This window comes from Medicago sativa, chromosome 4 (genome assembly GCF_051527215.1).
Source record: "Medicago sativa cultivar Bolivia chromosome 4, Bolivia_mono, whole genome shotgun sequence".
NCBI classification, from domain to species: domain Eukaryota; kingdom Viridiplantae; phylum Streptophyta; class Magnoliopsida; order Fabales; family Fabaceae; genus Medicago; species Medicago sativa.
The window spans coordinates 76123065-76143890 of record NC_140752.1 but is presented as its reverse complement, the minus strand read 5'-3'; the positions used below and the strand labels follow the sequence as shown (position 1 = coordinate 76143890).

General features: G+C 32.8%; 2 protein-coding genes across 2 annotated transcripts; both read left to right on the top strand.

Annotated features, from left to right (window-relative positions):
• The first annotated feature begins 603 nt into the window (after positions 1-603).
• Positions 604-6600, top strand: LOC146931994 (uncharacterized). The gene is made up of 4 exons (XM_085703575.1): positions 604-702; positions 1184-1586; positions 1706-1822; positions 1921-6600. The coding sequence occupies exons 2-4, from the start codon at positions 1299-1301 to the stop codon at positions 5785-5787; spliced, it is 4272 nt and encodes a 1423-aa protein (XP_085559701.1). The 5' UTR covers positions 604-702; positions 1184-1298; the 3' UTR covers positions 5788-6600.
• A 3253-nt stretch (positions 6601-9853) lies between these two features.
• LOC146931993 (transferases, transferring hexosyl groups) lies at positions 9854-13911 on the top strand. The gene is made up of 7 exons (XM_085703574.1): positions 9854-10366; positions 10457-10549; positions 11129-11324; positions 12022-12200; positions 12335-12579; positions 12926-13095; positions 13461-13911. Exons 1-7 carry the CDS (start codon positions 9960-9962, stop codon positions 13626-13628), a joined length of 1458 nt encoding a protein of 485 aa, XP_085559700.1. The 5' UTR covers positions 9854-9959; the 3' UTR covers positions 13629-13911.
• Positions 13912-20826: the final 6915 nt, after the last annotated feature.

Here is a 20826-nt window from a genome sequence, read left to right as displayed (position 1 = left end):
TTGAGGCCAAATTATCAATTCCATATGCATTTCACTCGCTACGACACCCCCACGACCACGAGTTTGTTAGGAGACAAGCGAACATGGTTGCTCATAGTTTAGCTAGGGCAGCTTGTTCTTGGGCTAGTCACCGTATTTTTGATTCTTATCCTTCTTGTATTGAACATTGGTTGATTAATGATAATAGTTAATTTTGTTTTTGTTTAAAAAAAAAAATTCAAATCACTTGCATTCAACTATCTATCTTTAGTTCAACTTAATTTGGTTATAGATATTTTTTTATACTAATAACTTAGATAATTCATAAGTGTAAACAAGAAAAAATATTTACAAAATATTTACATTATCAATGCATATAAATTATTCGATTAGATTTAATATTTATTTAACTTATAAAACAAGATAAGATAAAACTATAGTGCTTCAAAAAAAAAAAAAAGATAAAACCATATGTTTGACCAAATTTTTATTTTTTTTAGTTTTGACCAAAAATTTAATTTGGAAATTCAAATTGGTATCTTTTAATTTGATCTCTTTTTTAATAGTAACATATAAAAACACAGAAAATGGGCTATATATGTAACTTACCACATAAAAAAACCCATTCATTCATTCATTCCTATTGCGCTGCCACAGAACCCGTCTCTTCTCTCCCTTCCCTTCCCGCTCACCAAACCTAAAACCTCCTCCTCTCTTCCATAGGTGCGTGTACCTTCGCTCTCTTCTTCTTTTTCGCCATCGCTTAATCACACACTATTTCCGCATTCTTTTCCTTATTATTAATCCTTTTATTTTTTTATATACATAAAAATATAAATATCTTTCCGTTGCGCCGTTCCGATTATGCTGCTTTACACTTTCATCATCGCGCGATGTTCTTTTACTTTTTCTTATTAATTTCTCGATTTATTTTTGTTCCGATCATTCTCTGCTGGTGTAGTTTTTTTTTTTTTTGTAACCGGCGTTTTGAATATTTACAGTTTTTGTTTTTCGCTCACAAACAACAAATAAACTTCATAATCGAAATCGTATTTTAGGTCAAATTTGTTTCAACTAGGTCAATTGATTTTTATTAAAAATATTATATATATTTGTTTTGTTTATGTTTTTAAGCACTTGTAAATATGAAATTTTCAAACAATTATGATTAATAGTTGAAAATTGATTAATTACTGATTAATAGGTCAAACGTGAAGAACATTTGGGGTATATGATGGTAAGTATGCAAATGCATGTTTTTTTATCTTCTTAATTTGACAGCATAGTATTAGTATAGAATCTTTAGGTTTACCGTAACAATGAGGGTCAATGATAACCACAACAACAATGCTCGCGGAAAAGATCCGGTTTTCGGTGCAATCTTTATTGCAAACAGTGAATCGAGAAGAGAATGTTTCAAGAAGGGATTGTTTGGGCTCCCGTCTTCTTATATCCCATTCGTAGAGAAGATTATGCCCGATATGGCTTTGTTTTTATTTGATTATGAGAAGAAACTACTTCATGGTGTTTTCAAGGCTACTTCTAAGGGAGGTAGCAATATCGATCCTAAGGCATTCACTTTGCTAGGGATACAATATCCTGCTCAGGTGAGAAGAACCCAGTTACTTCATTCTATAATTTAGTTAATGAACAACAGTCTTTTGATTCTGAGTGCAAGAATCCATTTTTGTTTACTTTAGCTGATACCATTGATCTTCTGCTTTAGGTTAAGTTCACTGAGATTTGGAAATGTAAGCCCCTTCCTGAAAAGATATTTCGAGATGCAATCAGAGAGAATTACTTTGCAGCTAACAAGTTTAACTTTGGGCTATCTGGAGATCAGGTATGCGCTTGTACATGATTGGTTTTCGATGAAATGTGAAAGATTTTCAAAAGGTTATAAATCAGTATTTTTATTTATTTTTGAACTGTTCTTTGCAGGTCAATAAACTTCTACATTTGTTCGACATGAACAAGTTAGAACCGGAGGTTCCTAGGAGACGTATGTCTAGAGCAGATGATATGACATCAGAGCAGTACTCAGTTGGCGAAGTTGGAAGATCTTTTGGTCATGGAATGCTTGATGAAGGTGTTCCATTAGAGCCGTACTCAGTAGGCGAAGCTGGAAGATCTTTTGGTCATGGAATGCTTGATGAAAATGTTCAAAATGACAGAGTTTTGGGTGATAAAAGTTCACCTGTCTTGATGCATAATTACCAAGGAGAATATTCTGCACGATACAATGGATTCAGTGCAGATGATATTTTAGTAAGCAAACAAAGAAGGTCTTCTGAGCTTGGAGTGGATTATACAAGTGGATATGTTGGTGATTATTTGCCATTAAAAGATGAAAGCAGGCTTGCTGCACGCAACAATGCAGATTATTTAGATAACTATGCTGCCAAACTCTCTCTGGATACTGCAAATGGGTATGTTGGTGATTATTTGGCAAGAAAAGATGACAGCAGGTTTACGTCCCTTGAGAACAACGATTATATGGGCACACATCTCAGGCCATACAGTGTAGGTGGATACGCCGACATTCCTTCTGATGATGTTAGAGTTCATGGTGATGGCAGGTCATCAATTAGTGATAGGTTGATGGGTGAAGACCTAAGAAATAGTGATCAGAGGATGATATTTTCGGATGATACTCCTAGTTTACATGATTCCAATGTCGATCTGCCTGTCTTCTACAACAGGCCTAATTTAGAGCAAAGTTCTTTGGTTGAAAATCATTGCAGTTCAACTTCTGCTATGATTCACCCATTCCATTTAAGCACTTCCTGTGCAACACAAGGAGCTGAAAGTTCTATTCTGTATGATTCAGATGCTCCTGGCTTAAACTTCAGGCAGCTACCATCTTTTGGAATTAATAATGGTTCTGAGTCAATAACTGAAAGACTTTCTCCATCAACCAACTGCGGAAGGAATTCAACGAGTAGGGAACCACAACTCGTGCATACAGAACTCAAAGACAAATACAGATGGCACAATATTGGTGATTGTTTTCCAAATTCTGTATTGTATGGTAGCAACAGGGAATGCATACAAAACTCTGGCCAGTTGGCGTCAGAATCTGCTTTATATGAGGCTCGCAGTAACATTTTTTCCTTAAAGTCTTCGTCAGCTCCAATCCCTTCTTCTGATATTGGAAATAGTGGCAGGACACATGAGCCATTTTCTTCACTGTTTGATAATCACAAATCATATTTGGACTATAATGTTCATCCCATGGCATTGCAAGAATATCCGAGTCATGATATAACACTAGCAATGAACAATGGAACATTAAGTTCTGATGTTCCTCTGGCAAATTGGGATAATTTTCAAGTCCAATATGATGATTCATTGGATCATGGATACGATATGGGATGTCATGGTGATTCTCAAAATAGCAATCATGGCCATCCAAATAAAAAAAGTAGTGTGTTTTCTCGTATATCTTATGCACGTGATGTTAACAAACGGGAAAACAGAAACAATGCACAGAAGGAGGAATATGGTTCCATTACTTCAGTTGATGAAGTGATGGAAATGGTTCGTCGGAGTCAAAGCCACCGGTTGACAAAAAGAAAACCAACACCCAATCAGCGCAACAATACTGAAAGTTTGAGGAATAAAACTCAACTCAGTAGTCAGAGCAAGAAGAATGATTGCTTTGAAAATGCCTTGGAACACAACAAGGATGAAAGCTTAAGGAATAAAACTCAAGTCACCAGTCAGAGGAAGAAGAGAGATCTCTTTGAAAATGCCTTGGAACACAACGAGGATGAAAGTTTGAGGAGTAAAACTCAAATCAGTAGTTTGAAAAAGGAGAAAAGAGATTGCTCTGAAAATGCCTTGGGACACAATGAGGATGAAAGTTTGAGGAAGAAAGGTCGAATCATTAGTCTGAAAACGAAGAAAAGAGATTGCTCGGAGAATGTCTTGGAACACAACGAGGATGAAAGTTTGAGGTATAAAACGCAAACCTGTAGTATGAAGAAGAAGAAGAGAGATTGCTTTGAAAATGCCTTGGATGATCTAAATACGGATTCCACAACTGTGACTGGAGGCAATCCTAATACAACAACCAAAGTTGTTGATTTCAAGCGTCGAAGCAAGGTGAGGAAACATAGTGATGAGATTGAGAGAAGCTCCAATGAGAGTAAAAAGAGTGAGAATTTGTTGGTTGGGCAGCAAAAGAGAAGAAAGTTGATTCGCCCAAATTTCAACAAGAGTGCATCTTGTGAAGACAAAGACATTAATCTTGGCGGTTCTCAAAATTTACAACTACCATTGCTAAATGCAAGTCGTAATCATAAAGATGTTATTGGAAGTGGATGTACATTGGTGAACCAGTGTGATTATGATGTTAAAACAGATGCTGAAGTTCAAAACATCAATTATCAAACACAATCTGAAGTTAAGAATAGTAGTCACGCCACAGAATTTATCTTCAGTGGAGGAGAGAAAGGGAACGTTGTCGCCCTTCCTAAATTATTTGATGGGTCAGAATGTGCGGATAATAAAAATCACCAAAAGGTTTTGTTCTCAGCTTCTTGCAGTGACGAGAGTTTTCATAACAAGGAAGGTTCGTGTATGATGGATAATGTAGAAGCAGCATCTCTGGAGAAGGAATCGTTGCGTGCAATTTGTCAAGAAAAAGCAAATGTTGGCACCCTTCCTGAATTAAATGATGGATCAGAATGTGCGGATAACAAACCTCGCCAGAAGTTTTTGTCCTCGGCTTCTTGCAATGAAGAGAGTTCTCATACCGAGGGAAGTTCATGTATGGTGGATAATGTAAAAGCAGTATCTCTGAAGACGGAATCATTGCATGCACTTTGTCAACAAAAAGCAAACGCTGGCACCTTTCCTGCATTAATTGATGGATCAGAATGTGCGGATAGCAAAAATGACCAGAAGGTTTTGTTCTCAGCTTCTTGCAATGAAGACAGTTGTCTAGAAAAAGTAGCATCTCTGAAGATGAAATCATTGCATACAATTTGTCTAGAAAAAGTGAATGTTAGCACTGTTCATGCATTAATTGATGGACCGGAATGTGTGGATGACAAAAATCACCAAAAGGTTTTGTCTTCAGCTTCTTGCAGTGAAGAGAGTTCTTGTACCAAGGAAGGTTCATGTATGGTGGATAATGTAAAAGAAGCATCTCTGAAGATTGAATCATTGCATGCAGTTTGTCAAGAAAAAGCAATTGCTGACACCCTTCCTGGATTAAATGATGGACCAGAATGTGTGGATAACAAAAACCACCAAAAGGCTTTGCCCTCAACTACTTGGAATGAAGAGAGTTCTCATACCAAGGAAGGTTCACGGGTGATGGTTAATGTGAAAGAAGCATCTCTGAAGACAGAATCATTGCATGCAGTTTCTCAAGAAAAAGCAAATGTTGGCACTCTTCATGCACTAAATGATGGATCAGAATGTGCGGATAACAAAAATCACCAAAAGGTTTTGTCCTCAGCTTCTTGCAATGAAGACAGCTCTCATACCAAGGATGGTTCATGTATGATACAACAACCAAGCCTTATCCCACCAAGTGGGGTCGGCAAGGAAGGTTCATGTATGATGGATAATGTAAAATCAGCATCTTTGGAGACAGAATCATTGAATGCAATTTGTCAAGAAAATAATGCAGATAAGATCATATGTGCTGACAGATGTATTAATGCCAATGACAAAATGCCAAAAGATTGTGGCTCCTTCTCCATTGAAGCTAAAGATGGTTCTGAATATTTAGGGAATGCCGGTAATGAAAATGCTCCAGTCGAAACTTCTTGTCACATTGAGGCTTGCATGTAGAATCGGTATCTCTAGGCACATGATCACTGCATTCAACTTCTCAACAGCACAACTTTTTGATAAGATCACATGTGCTGACAGAGGTACTGATACTGCAAAACAAATTTCAAAAGATACTATGTGCTGACAGAGGTTCCGATACTGCAAAGGCAATTTTTTCCTACTGAAGTTCAAGACGGGTCTGTCAATTTTTCAACATTCCTGCTCGCAATGACAATGCTGCATTTGCTTCTTGTGAACAAAAGATGGCTTGAGTGTTTGTTAAGAGCTCACATGCCAATTTCTCTTTGGACTGGTAGAAGGTTCAGAAACATGTGAAGGGACGTTCTGAAAATTGTGACTGATCTTCCTGTTATTTTGGAGGTAGTAGTTTTTTTTTTTTTCCCCCACAGATGCAGAGGTTGTAATTAGTAGTAGAAGCATCTGAATTTCTCTAGAGTGAGTAACAAAGTAAAGTGAGTAATATCAACCGTTGGAGAACCAATTAATGGTTGATATTATATGCATTTTCATAACAAATCACGGGTAATTGAAGTTTTGGCCCTTGATTTTTTTTACTCACTTTACTAACTACTCTTATTAGTATGTTTGGAGGCCTCATGTGTTACCATGTTTTGCTTTGTGTTTGTTTCAAAGCTACAACTATATTAGCTTTGAGTTGAAACTATGTGCGTTTGGGTATTGGCACCTGTTTCCAAACATATCTTAGATGAGTCAAATGTTTGTGTTTCCCTAATGTGGAAAGAACAATGTTCTGGTGTATAACACTTGTGGTCTTTTTAGTTTGAATTATTTATGATTTTAGTTCTTGAATAGTTTTTTGATTGATTTTAGTTTCATATTTCTTTGATTGGTACAATTAAATTTGTTTAAACTGTTAAACTCAAAATTCTTTGATGAGAATATTATGACTGAATTGGATTGTAATTGAATATGACATTTTGATACAATGAAACTGAATTTACAAATCCAGGTTATCGTTCTAGCGGAAAAGAAAACTATGCTCTAAATTCCATTACATAAACATATAAGTTCGAGACACTTGACAGGGAGACTTTCAAAGTAAATAAATAGGTATTGCCCACAAAATAGATTTAATAAAATTGTTTTCATTAAAATTGTTTTCATTAATAAACAAGTGTTGCCCTCACCCTCTTCTAAAAAATCTCACATGTCACTTAAATTATATTTTTTTAGACATCTTAACACTGATTAAAAAAATTAGTTGATTTACATCTGAAGTTTTGATGAAAAAATTTGTAATTTTCAATTTCTAAAAAATAATGGTTATTATTTGTTTAAGAGTCATTTTAGGTCCTTTTTTAAAAAAGAAAAAAAAAAGAAGTCATTTTAGGTCTTCACTCTTGTGAAAATACTATTGAATCCACGAGGATAAGCAAGTGTGGGTGGAACAATTCTTACCCAAATCAAAAATATTTGGACACACATACATAAATGGAAAGAATTAAAAGAGAAATAAATTTAGTCACATAATTTTTAACTTTTATCTTTAAATTTTTCTTATTTATGTGTGTGTGGTTGTGTGCCTAAGTCATTATTTATGTTTGTGACCAACTAAAACTTTCTCGTGTGGGTGATGATTTTGTGGAGCATGTCGAGAAGTAGAAATCTAAATATCTAGGAGGATGGTTATTGAGAGAACTCCTTCACTACTGTGAGTCAAGGAAAGAAGATTTCATCAGAGTCGTCCTTTGCTCAAATGAAAGATAGACGATTTTAAGTTTCTCTCGCAACATAAGTGTAGTAAACTAACTGTGAGTTTTGTAAAGTGCAATATCAATGCTTACTTCTCTAGACAATATATAATCGTACTGAGTATTAAATTATGCCACACATATGAATTTTACTCGTTTATGGAAGCCAAAACACTTTAGATCCAATCACATACTGAAGTTCAAAATGTTGAGGCTTATGGATTATTGAAGGTTGTCAATTCAATGAGATTTTATATTTTGACTTATTATTAGGAATCAGACTTAGTGTCGTGATATTTTAGTCACGATATGCATCTACTACTTGTGTCAGACTTCTATGACTAAAATAACATGAAGTGGAAAATGTTAGACGGATTTAAAACCTGTGATGGAAAATGAGTTTTTTTTTTCTTTTTGTCAAAAAATTAATTTAACTCTTATGTTTTATCTTTATTTTAGTCAATCATAACCTTGAAATTCTTCTTGTTTATAACAAAAAAAGACATATTTCTCTAGAAAAAAAAGATAGATTATTACTTTAATCGTAACAATTTGAAAAATCATAAATACGATGATAGTGATATTTTTAAGATTGTTTTTTTTTTTTACGCTAATATGAATTGGCTAATATATAAATTAAACTACGTTGTACTACCTCCTTCCCTAATCATAGGTCCCTTTTGAGAAAAATACGGGAATTAAGAAAGTTAATTGTTGAATTAATTTTGTCGACAATTGTTATTGTTTTACATGTTTATCCTTTATAAAAGAGAATTAGTGTATGTTTTCATAGAGTATTTATTATATACTGCAGAAAAATATGCAACATAAATAGGATATAGTGGTAAAGAAATAATTAATGTACATTGAAATTTGAAAGGGATCTTATAAAAAGAGGGAGGTAGTAATTTTTATCATACACCACAAAAAAATAGTTCAGATTAATCTATATTTGATGATAAAACTTGTGTTGATAAGCTAGTTTACAAATTACAATGGATGAATCGGTTCATTGAATTGTAATGTTAAATGAAGTTAATTTTTTAAAGGGTTTTAATGAATCAAGTAGTTCAACTAACTTATATTGAAATAACCAAAAAAAAAAAAGAAATTAATTAATCTTTATATATATATATATATATATATATATATATATATATATATCTTTTTTAAGGAATTAATCTTTATATCTGTCAATTAAAGTATCAGATATATCCACTACCATTCTTCAAAAAAGATATATCCACTACCAAAAAAAAAAAGTATCAGATATATCATCTTAAAATAACTCATTCGGTAAGACCATCCACATTGGTTAGGTCTTAACCATATAAGACCCGATACCTAATAGGTACCCTCAATGTGGAATTTTTTTTTGGGGGTCTCTTAAGACCCAGGGTTTTACTTAAGACCACAATGCTTAAGTGGACCCCATATTACTTTTTATTAAAATAATCATTTTTAAGTGGACCCCACATTATTTTTTCTCAAATAGATAATAGTGTCTTAAATAAATAGTTATTGGTGGGACCCTTTTAGACCTTTTGTTAAAGGGTCTTCATTGGAGTAGATGAGTATCTATTAGGTACTATTATTAAAAAATAATAATAAAAATGATGTGTCCATGTGAGACCCATTTAAGACCTCACAATTGAGTGTCTCCAATGTGTATGCTCTAAGCATCCGCAATGATAGTTCCTTAACAAGGACTCCTTAAATGGACCCCACGTGACACATCACTTATTTATAATTTTTAATAAAAGTACATATTAAGGACTCAATGACTCCAATGACAATACACTAATAAGGACTCCAATGAAAAGTACTTAAATATGTCCCACTATCTTTACATATTAAACAAAAATAATTTATCTATTACTCATTTTTACAAGTGGGATCAAGTAGTACACATTTTATTACTTCTTTATGCAAGTGGGACCAAGTAGTACACATTTTATTACTTTTTTAAATGTGGGACCCGTTAGTTATCCAGGAGAGATATGATCCTTATATAGTTGTCCGTTCCTTAACGGTGACTCAATTTTTCTTCCTCCAATGAAGAGTCCTTAACGGGAAGTGGTCCTTGTTAAGTAAGGACCTCCATTGGAGATGCAATCCTCGGGTTCGAACGGGTTCCACTTTGGTGCCATAGTTGTGTGCCATTGGTGCCATCTCCACCACACACACACACATCACACACACATCCCCACACCCATCAACACACATCAACGGCCAGGATTGCATCAATGACACCAATGACACCCAAGCAATGTCATGGAAGTATTTCCCCGATCGAACCGGACGCTCCAAAATATCAAGACATAAAATTGAGAGAATTTGAACACAACGTCAAACTCGCTTCCGATAAATTCACCACCATCAACCGAGGCTTTGAAAAGATGAAACTGCAGTGAAGTGGATGATTCTCACGAAATCGAAATCAAATCCGAATCCAAAATGGTTCAGACGACATCAAACCTTGATCATCACGAATCATTGGTACTAAAATCAGCCATATATTCAAGAATCCTTCTAGTCACCCTTATCATCTTCTTCCGAATCCTAGCTTCCCCTTACGACACTTCCGCCTCCTTAAACCCTCCATGCCTCACCGCCACAACCACCACACCAAACGACACTCGCCGTTCACCCATCGCTTCCGCCATCGAAAACGGCATCGTTTGGGACTCCGTTTACTTTATTCGCTCCGCTCAATGCGGCTACGAATATGAACAATCCTACGCCTTTTTACCTCTTCTCCCTCTTTCCATTTCCTTTTTATCTCCTAACAGATCTCTTCTCGCTCTCTCTGCTTATCTTATCAATAATATCGCTTTTGTTCTCGCTGCTCTTTACTTTTATAGGTAGGTACTCACTACTATTACTCCTTCAATTTCTATTTTACTTCAGAATATTTCGTTAATTGATGTGTCTTCATTGTTGTTACATTACAGGCTTTCTATAGCTATCTTGAAGGATCCTGAAATCGCGTTACGAGCTACAGTTTTGTTCTGTTTTAATCCTGCTTCTATATTTTATTCATCAATGTAATCTTCTCATTCTCATTTTTGCTTTATATGAGAGTTCAAATTACATTCACTGTCAATGTAAAAGTGGCATCGAATAAGACTCAACTGTTTTGCCTTATAAGGTTCTGTTTGGACACAAAAACTTAGTTAAATGCTTATAACATAACGCTAATGATGTAAGTGCTCATGTATTATTGTTTCTGCATCAAAAGATAAAATAAAATTTAAATTTTTCGTATAATTGATGAACTGTTTTCATGAGTTATCATGGGAAGACAGAGAAGTTTATCGAAATAAGCAGAAGATGGCTTATAGACATGTCATAAACTGTTTCCATAAGCTCTCCCAAATAGTCTTGCAAGTGCTCATGTTAGTAGATAGCTTTAATTAAGTCAATCCGAACCGACCTTAAATTGAAATTAATTGTATGAAATGGCAAAGTGGCGAGTTCTTATTGGTTGTCATTGTAAAATAAATGTTTACACTAACAATGTATGCTCCTTTAACTCTATATAATTTCTAATATGTAAATGTTGCTTTGTGATTTGGATATTAACTAGTCGGGTCTTTTTTTTTTTTTTTGTGTTTGAATTGTAGATACTCGGAGAGTTTATATGCTGTTCTTAGTCTTGGAGGATTGTACTACTTTGTATCTGGAAGAAATAATTTGGCTGTTCTTCTTCTGGCTCTCTCTGGTTTGGCAAGGTCTAATGGGGTGATTAATGCTGGCTATATCTGTTTTCAGACTATGCATCGGGCTTATCATGCCCTCTTTCAAAATAAGAATTTTACTGTGAGTTCATTGCTTCTTTGTTCTTTTCTCACATGTTGCTTAAGTGGCATTGTTGTTTGTCTCTGAGAAATGATTTTGGAAGGATAGTTTCAAATTTTCATTTGCATTCAGGCATTGCCTTTATACGTTTAACTTAACTCCGTAGCACTGTGCTCATATTAGTAATGGGTTAAACTAAAGTCTTTGTTCTTTGCTTTATCTTTTGTTTCTGAGTTCGGGCACTTAGATTAACTGCTTCTGGAACTTGCATATTTTACAATGGACATAGTTGCTGGCATTACCAGTTGAAGAACTATATCTGCTTTTTCATAATTTGGAAATTTGATGGCTAAATTTGGTTAAGGATTATGGATGCCCAATGATAATTACAGATGGGAGGGAGAATGGTTGGGCGCGATATTGTAAATTTTATATCTTATAAGTTCAAGTGTTTTTTGCAGCTGTGTTTTTTTTTTTTCCACATGTAAATGGTCAGAGTACAAAAAGTATATAGACCTTGAACTATTGGTGTTTCCCCATCAATTTAGGCCTTATGAACTATGTGCTATAGACTGACACATGCATCACTCACTATTTAGGGGTAGATGTTTTAGGATTGATTTCCACATTAACTGAATAGATAAAAAAAAAAAGTTATGGATCATTATTACTCCATATTATAAACAATAACTCCTGATTGATTCTGTTGTTTGGCCAGTTGGCTTTGCAGATTATTATTGTTGGAGCTTTACGCAGTGCATGTATATTTGCTCCATTTGTAGCCTTCCAGGCTTATGGCTACTACAACATGTGTGTTGGGCGTTTTCCTGATGACATTAGGCCTTGGTGCAAGGCAAGGGTGCCGTTACTTTACAGTTATATTCAAAGTCATTATTGGTATGTCCAATTTTAAGTTCTTCATTTATTTTTCTGAAGCTATGTTATTATGATGCATTATCTTTGTTGTCTATAATCTGAATCTTTAAATATTAAGATGTTCCAATGAAAGCTGTTAATTTATGGTTGTCCAGGGGTGTAGGTTTCTTGAGATATTTTCAGCTGAAACAGTTGCCTAACTTCCTTCTTGCATCTCCAATCCTGTCTTTGGCGTTTTTCTCAGTTGTTCACTATGCTAAGTCAAGACCTCGGATCTTTTTCTCGCTTGGTTTTGACACTACTGTTGAAGAAAAGAGCTGCGACGTTGTGTTTTTGTCGGAGGATCTCTTAAGGTCCAAAGTAGCTGGCAGTGTGGAGAAATCCCCTGTTAGAGTAGAAGGTATAATTCTTAAACAGATAATTATGTTTTGCAATTGTTGTCTGCTTGGAAGTACATTGTCATTTAAGGAATGTCATACTACAATTAAATCTATTTTGACTGTTCCTACCTTTTTAGTACTATTTTCAGATTCTCTCAGAGCCTTTTGTGTTGTTTGTCTTGTCATTCTTGTATGGTGATATCTGTGCACTTATAAGCTACACTTTAATCCTTAATCCATTATTCTGTAGCTCATTTAAGCTCATAAGCTCATATGTATATATCTGTGCACTTATATGATCTTGTGCATTTGCATATATAATCTCTCATTATCTTTGCAACTGTAACATTATTCACTCTGTAACAGAACATTTCAATATTAGGAAGAGGAAGAATGTAATCAAAGGAGATGTTTCCCATGTTCCCAAAAAGTCTGAGCCAGCAGCCAGACCAGGATACTTGTCTGCATCTGTTCTCCCGTTTGTGCTACACTTGGGATTCATGGCAGGCACTGCTTTTCTTGTCATGCATGTACAGGTTAGTGCCAACTGTCTTGCTGACCTCTGCTTCTGTTTATCATGTTACTGAATATGAGAAACAAACAAGTTTCATCTTGAACTTTTGTTAATCCTCTTATTTTTTATACACGGTCTAGAATGTTGCTTAGATATTCTTGACGTGAGGGTGTCCTTGGTAGCAGTATAACTGGGGAAGTGAAAACAGGGAATTGAAAATGGTCATATTGTTTGGACACACGGAAAAAGTGTAGATACACCTTTCATTTTCATTCCTCTATTTTCTGTCTTCCCACTTTTACTACCCACTACATCTTTAGTTGATTCCTATAGTATCTCTTTGTTGCTTCAGAATGACTGAAGTGTTTTAATTCTCACATATAACAGGTGGCAACTCGTTTCTTGTCTGCCAGCCCTCCTCTTTATTGGTTTGCTTCATATATAATGACATATCCTGCAAAATACCTTAGATGGGGGTACCTGATATGGGCATACTCTGCAGCATATATTCTTCTTGGCAGTTTGCTCTTTTCAAACTTCTATCCTTTTACTTGATAAGTTACAGAGATGGTTTTCCTTGAATATTATGAAGCGGGGCTCATGAATTTAAGATGTCTGTTGGTTTTTTCGGCCGTTTGGTGGTGTTTCTATGCGATCTTATTTGCCTGTTATGTACTAGGTAGTAGTGGGGATAATGCCCCCTTTGTGCAGTGTATCCTGTAGTTTGTAATCATTGTAATGATCTGGCCTTAACAAAGTCCAATTCTTTTTTCACTTCCTTATTATATGTTTCCTGTTAACAAGTTTCTTTTAAAGTTCAACATATCTTCATTTCCAATGTATAGTCATAGTTATACCCCAAATGATTTTCTTAAATAAAAATAGGAGAGGGAGATTATTATTATTATTATTATTAATGTCCCAAGTGATTTATTTTACTTGCTTTACATAAGGGTATACACCCTCCGATTTCAATTATAAGCAAAAGTTCACATTTTAGATTCATTCAATAACTAATGTATTTGGTATGTAAATATATATCAAATACATTAATTATTGAATAAATTTAAAAAGAAAAATAAACTTTTGCTTATAATTTAGACCGGAGGAAGTATATAAAGTATGTAGTTATGCTTGTAAAAAATGTGAGGAGTGCTAACATTCTATTTTCAACACTCTCTCTTATTGGGTGAAAACCGTGTGCATTCAAACACTTTTTGTGAGGCCTATTTCAAATATGGTGGAAGTCATGTGAGTTTCACTCAAGAGGAGAGCATGTGATTTTCCCTTCGCTAGATAGTTGGGTAGGAAAAGGTCAGACCATATTTTTATTTATTTTTAAAATAGAGAAGATCAAAGCATTTTAGAAACCTATTTAACTAAAAAGATAAAAATATCAACCATAAAAATAACTTTTAGGTCTACCAAATCAGCATACTTAAGTTAATATGAATATTATTATTTTTATATTAAAACTGTGTACTTTGGATTAAAGGGTTGAATAAGTTTTTCATTCTTAAAAATATAACAAATTTTTATTTTAGTCCCTAAAAAATAAAATAGAATGTTTTCATCCTCACAATTTTTTTTGTTTTGTGTTTGGTCCTTTATGGCCAATTTATGTTAATATTAATGCCAAGATTATCACTTTTTTATATTCAAGATGTGTCTTGTTTTGTTCATTTAGTATGTTCACTTATATGTCCATATAATGTTAAAGAAATGTCAAAATTATGTTTGGGACAAAAAACGTTAAAAGAAATGTCAAAATTATATATGTTTGGGACAAAAAACAAAATGAAATTTTTTTGTGAGAATGAAAACCTTGTTTTATTATTTCATGGACTAAAATACAAATTTACTATATTTTTAGGGACAAAGAACTTATTTAACCCTAAATATTTGTTAATATTTTCAGTATTTTAGTTTGTCAAAAAACACTTTTTTTCTAGTAATTTAAGTTTTTTAGTCTACATTAATTTTTTGCATATGATTAGAGCACTTATTGATAAGTCAAAAATAGAAATAAATGATAAGTTTTATATAGGAAAAAAAACAAATTTTTAAAGTTTCAAAGTGTTTTCCCCTATTTATTTATTTTTGCGTTAAAGTTTTAAATTGTTGGGTGCACTATATCCTTTGAATATATTATTATAAACTGGAACTGAAATATGACGTCGTATATAGTCAAATTCTCTAAAATGTTATATTATGTTGAATAGTCAAATTCTCTAAAATGTTATATTAGTTTGTTAGTTCATTTAAATATAGATACAGTCATCTATTTAGATGTGTTCATATGAAATCAACTTTTAAACATGATAACATGTCACATTACATTACAATTTCAAAATATCAGACTCATGCCTGAAAAATAAATCTATAACAAATTTATATATCATGTTTCGGCGTTACATTTTTTTGATGGATAAGTCTATCGTCTTACTAGTTTGATCGAGTAATACTATTCCTATTTCATAAAATAAAAATGAAAATCATTTCAGTAGTATTTTTCTCACGGAAAAGTTTGACAACCTTTTGTTTAGGTTATCACAAAAAGGGTTATATAATAAAATAATCTAGAATTTATTTTTAGAGATCTTTATAATAAGGTAAGTTAACTTTCGATTGTCAATTTTGTTTTATATTCTCTCTCATCTAATGTAGTCATTAAAATTTTAGGCTTAATTGCATGTTTGGTCCCTTATGTTTATTTTAGTTTTCAAGTTGGTCCCTTACGTTTTGAAAGTTTCAAGTTGGTCCCTTACGTTTTAAAAGTTTTCAAGTTGTCTCTTACGTTTTGAAAGTTTCAAGTTGGTCCCTTATGTTTATTTTAGTTTTCAAGTTGGTCCCTTATGTTTATTTTAGTTTTCAAGTCGGTCCAAAACATAAGGGACCAACTTGAAAACTAAAATAAACATAAGGGACCAACTTGAAAACTAAAATAAACATAAGGGACTAACTTGAAACTTTCAAAACGTAAGGGACCAACTTGAAAACTAAAATAAACGTATGGGACCAACTTGAAACTTTCAAAACATAAGGGACCAACTTGAAAACTAAAATAAACATAAGGGACCAAACATGCAATTAAGCCAAAATTTTATGTAACGAATGAAGATTGTCATATCTACATCTTCATGTAACACATGAAGATATTTCAACAACCATGAAGACATTTCATGTAACACAAAAAGATGAATTCATTGGTTGTAAATTGATGTTTATATTCAACATCATGTAACACATGAACATATTTCATGTAACGTATGAAAATTTGGTCATTGGTTGTTGTTTGGTGTAGTCTACATGAAATCTTCATGTAACATATGACGATGTAGTCATTGATTGTTGGTTATAAATCAAATTGCGTTTCGTTTCACATTGGTTTCTTATTTTTCATCTTCTTCATTCATCTTTACAAGTTCTTATAAATGATAGATCGAGATACCACTAATGACGTTTTTTGTATAAATATACCAAATATATTTTATATTGAGAAGAATCATACTAAAATTTTATTCATCGAACTATATATAGAGTTAAAATTGCAATACAGAATATATTTTTAAATCATGTCTTTTTTTTGTCAAGTAGCCTAGAGGCTATGACTCACCTATTAAATTTGGAGAAGTGGTGAGTCTGAGATTCGAACTACGACCCTTGCATAATATTGTCATTGCAACTACCGAACGGGTTGTGCTTACAAGACTCTAAATTATATCTTTAAATAAAGAACAAATCATAAAAATGTTTTAAACAAAAATACAAATTATAAATCCTAATGATATCTTAATGATAGCTTGTTTTATATCTAAAATATATTTAAATATAAAATATTTGAAAAACTATTTAGGCATATTATTTTCAACAATTCCTTCTAAAATGACCTTTGGGCGGTGCTTTTTTCTAGTCTTTTATTCAAACTCATGCAATTGCTTCCTTCATGGGGTGTTAGTTTTTTTAAGGTGCGAATAAGATAATATTTTAATATTTTTCTATGTTCGAATAAAAGATGGAAAACAAAGTTCGAGTAAAACACCATTTCACTAGACCAATACATAGTTTAAAAGATACAAGGGCCCATGTATAACATTTGGATATTAACTTAGCAAGATACATAGTTATCAATGTAGAATCTTGCTCTTCCTCCGGTAAGTTTTGCTCCCACCCAGTCAAACTGACCAAAATACCCCTGCGCTAGTTAACTAACACAAGTGTAAATCAAACATAACTTAATTTTACACATGCGTGATTTAAGTCAAGCCGCATAAGTTAACTCACGCAGGTGTTACATCCCGCGTGAGTTAACTCACACTAGTACTTTGCCTGGAGGGAGCAAGTGTTAGTTAGAAATGAGTTTGATGAGTCAATTTTATCATTTGGCAAAAAGTGTACAACTTATTGTATTAAACTGTTTAGACATATGATATTGATATTGCCAGCCAAAGTACTAGCGTGAGTTAACTCACGTGGGGTGTACCACCTGCGTGAGTTAACTCATGCGGCGTGACTTAAGTCACACATGTGTAAAATTAAGTCACATTTGATTTACACTTGTGTTAGTTAATTGGTCAATTTGGTTGGGTGGGAGCGAAACTTGCTGAGTAAAGAGCAGAATACATCAATGTATTAACTTAGGGCCCATGTCTTCTTTCATATGAAGCGCCAAAAATCTGATAACAAACATGATTCTATCAATTTTGAAAATTACAACAATATCATTCTAAATGTGACATGCATGTCTCATGCATTGTATGCCTAACCACTCTCTAAAGCTCAATCATAGATTCATTGCAATTCATTTTGTTTATGAACAATGTCTTGATATATAATAAGTCATATGAGGTGTGTTCTCAAGTTCAATTCCACACCTAATGTCTTCTTCCATGTATTCTCGTATTCTCAATTGATGGTTTACAAGCTTCTTATAAAAACGAAAAAGTTGTTATCTTCTACGTTTTCTCGTGGATCGAAACTAATTGGATCACACTAGGTACGAGCTCCTCACATGGATTGTGATTCTACTTGGATGATTAAGAAGGAATAACAAATTCATATATTGGTTTCATCCACATTCTGATAGGGGAAGTTATTTTGCTACAACAAGCAAGTTATTTTGCTACAACAAGTATTGTCAGATGTTTATCTGTCAAAAAATTTAATAAAAAGCGAGAGTAAGAGAAATACAGCGCATCTCAGAATTTTTTGCATTTGGAGCGAGTATAACATGATATCTAATCGACACCTATCGATTATATTCTTGATTTATCAATATTTAGGTTGCACATGTGACTTGATTTTGTGAGTTCATGGTGACTCTATTTGACTGTATAGATCCGCTTTGACTGTATCTAATTTAGGGTTTTATTTTTATAAAGGTTTCTGCAATTTCAACAATATTTTCTTGCATTTTATCGCAATATAAAGGTTTGTAAAGTAATTTAAAATCATTGTGTTTTTGTGAGTTTTCCACGAGAGAATTAAATCAATTAATAAATACCACAAAATTAAATTTAGAAAAAATCAGTGAAATAGTTCCACCGCTGCACTCGCCATGAGATCCATGGAACCTCTAGTTGTAGTTCATGCATGCATAATAATTATTAAAAATTATTAAATTTGTTAAATTTAATAATTGTTAAATTTGCTGACTAAACGATAACCATAAAGGTGCATGCATGCATAATAATTATTAAAAATTAAATAGAAAAATTTATATGTTGCATGATTGGACCAAACAAAATAAATCTGGCTGCAAATTGCTTAAGAACGAACGATGAACAAAAATGGAAAATGCTAAAATTAACTTACGTGACGTGCTTTGAACAACTAATAAAGGCTTTGTCACTGTTATGCTACTTATATTGGTGTGTGTTGGCAGGTGCAAAACTAAATTTAATGGCGAGATCACAGAAAATATGGAGCCAATGAATAACTATAATGGAGAGAGGAACAATGAAGTACTACTTCTTTAACGAAAATACTTCCTCCGATTCTATATATAAAAAAGATTCTTTTTATAGATACATTTAATAATTAATGTATTTGGTCTTTATTGTATAATAGATGAGATATGATCTGTTGACACCAGGTGTCAACGGATTCGTTGACACCGAATATTAACCGTTGATTTTGATTGATTTAAAGGTCTATATTTGTTAAATTAAATAAAAGTAGGGAAACGTTAACTTGTGCCCTCAAGGCACAAGTTAATGATTCAAATATATATAAAACTTATTGGAATGCGTGCATTGCATTTAATATTTAACTTTTTAATCATTTAAATGCACAAAATTTTATAGGAAGTTTTTTCTTTTAGGTTTCTTAACATGTGCCCTAAGGGCACAAGTTAACACTACCCATAAAAGTATCATGTGACCACATCTTTTGAGATTTCCATGCCATAAATATTCATAATTTCTTTTTGGAATAATAAATATTCGTAATTAGATCTCCAGGTTTTCCTCTCTTCTCCGGTTGATCATCTCGTTATAAAAATGGCAAACAACAACTAAATAAATTTTCTCAAAATTTACTCATCGTCCATTTTATTATATTGTAATGGTGGTATAATTTGGATTAACATAACATAGATAAAAAATAGCCACTTGTTTTAATTTAAAAGATAAGCTCCCGTTTATTGCTTTGTTAATTTTCCACCACTCATGATTGCCTTCTACCGTAAAAAGATGAAGATGAACACCCTCCCATTTTTATTTCATGTGTAAGTAAAAGAAATGAAAATACTTTTGAAAAGTTAGATCATGGAAAATGACTAACAGGAGAAGATAGGGAATCCGATAGAACTAATTACGAATATGTATTATTCCCGAAAAAAGATTATGAATATTTATGGCATGGATATGGTCACATGCTACTTTTAATTGAACAAATATAAACTTTTAGATCAATTAAAATCAACGGTTAATATTTGGTGTCAACGAATCCATTGACACCTGGTGTCAATGGATCATATATATATATATATATATCTCTCTCTCTCTCTCTCTATATATATATATATATATATATATATATATATATATTCTAGAATTAAATTTTATAAGTATTTTATGATATTAGATGGATCATTGTGATCATAAATTGCTATCAATAGATAATTTGATTTGTGTCGAAGAGTTTTACCTCAACTTAATATAAGGGTTTTGCTAACCAGTGTCCTAAGTGCAATGGTTAATGATGTCAAAAATAGAAAATTTTCATGAAAAACAACAACTTTTTGACTTTCATAAAGTTAAACATTCTACTTTCCACTAATTTCTAATGCATAATTTCTATATTAATACCCTTGTTTAAAACATTCTACTTTCATAAAGTTAGCATTTCCCTTGTTTATAACATGAATTTTATAAAATAATTATGATAAAAAAGTAAATTAGATTTTTTTTTTGTTGCAAATTAGATTTAAAACCTCTTCATTCTTTTGTGAACAAAACATACATTTAATTAAAATTCATCTTCTCCTTTCTTCTGTATCAAATATACATATTTATTTAAGGATCATGTTAACCGGTACCCCAGGATTGGTTAAGGAAATAAAAATATAATTTTTTATTTATTTATAAAAAACAACAATTTTTTGAACTTTTATTTAGGGATTTTTTTTTTCTTTTATAAAGTTGAACATTCTATTTTTCACCACTTTCAATTCAAAGTTTCTATATTAATTTATGCACTAGTTAACATTTCCCTTTATTTGATTACAATATTTCTCATCGAATTTCCTCTC

Excerpts from the sequence above, each read along its gene's own strand:
- LOC146931993 (XM_085703574.1), top strand. The coding sequence starts at position 9,960 with ATGGTTCAGACGACATCAAACCTTGATCATCACGAATCATTGGTACTA. Across the intron at positions 12,201-12,334 it reads TATATTCAAAGTCATTATTG|GGGTGTAGGTTTCTTGAGAT; the intron begins GTATGTCCAATT and ends ATGGTTGTCCAG. Across the intron at positions 12,580-12,925 it reads ATCCCCTGTTAGAGTAGAAG|AACATTTCAATATTAGGAAG; the intron begins GTATAATTCTTA and ends ACTCTGTAACAG.
- LOC146931994 (XM_085703575.1), top strand. The coding sequence starts at position 1,299 with ATGAGGGTCAATGATAACCACAACAACAATGCTCGCGGAAAAGATCCG. Across the intron at positions 1,587-1,705 it reads GGATACAATATCCTGCTCAG|GTTAAGTTCACTGAGATTTG; the intron begins GTGAGAAGAACC and ends CTTCTGCTTTAG. Across the intron at positions 1,823-1,920 it reads TTGGGCTATCTGGAGATCAG|GTCAATAAACTTCTACATTT; the intron begins GTATGCGCTTGT and ends TGTTCTTTGCAG.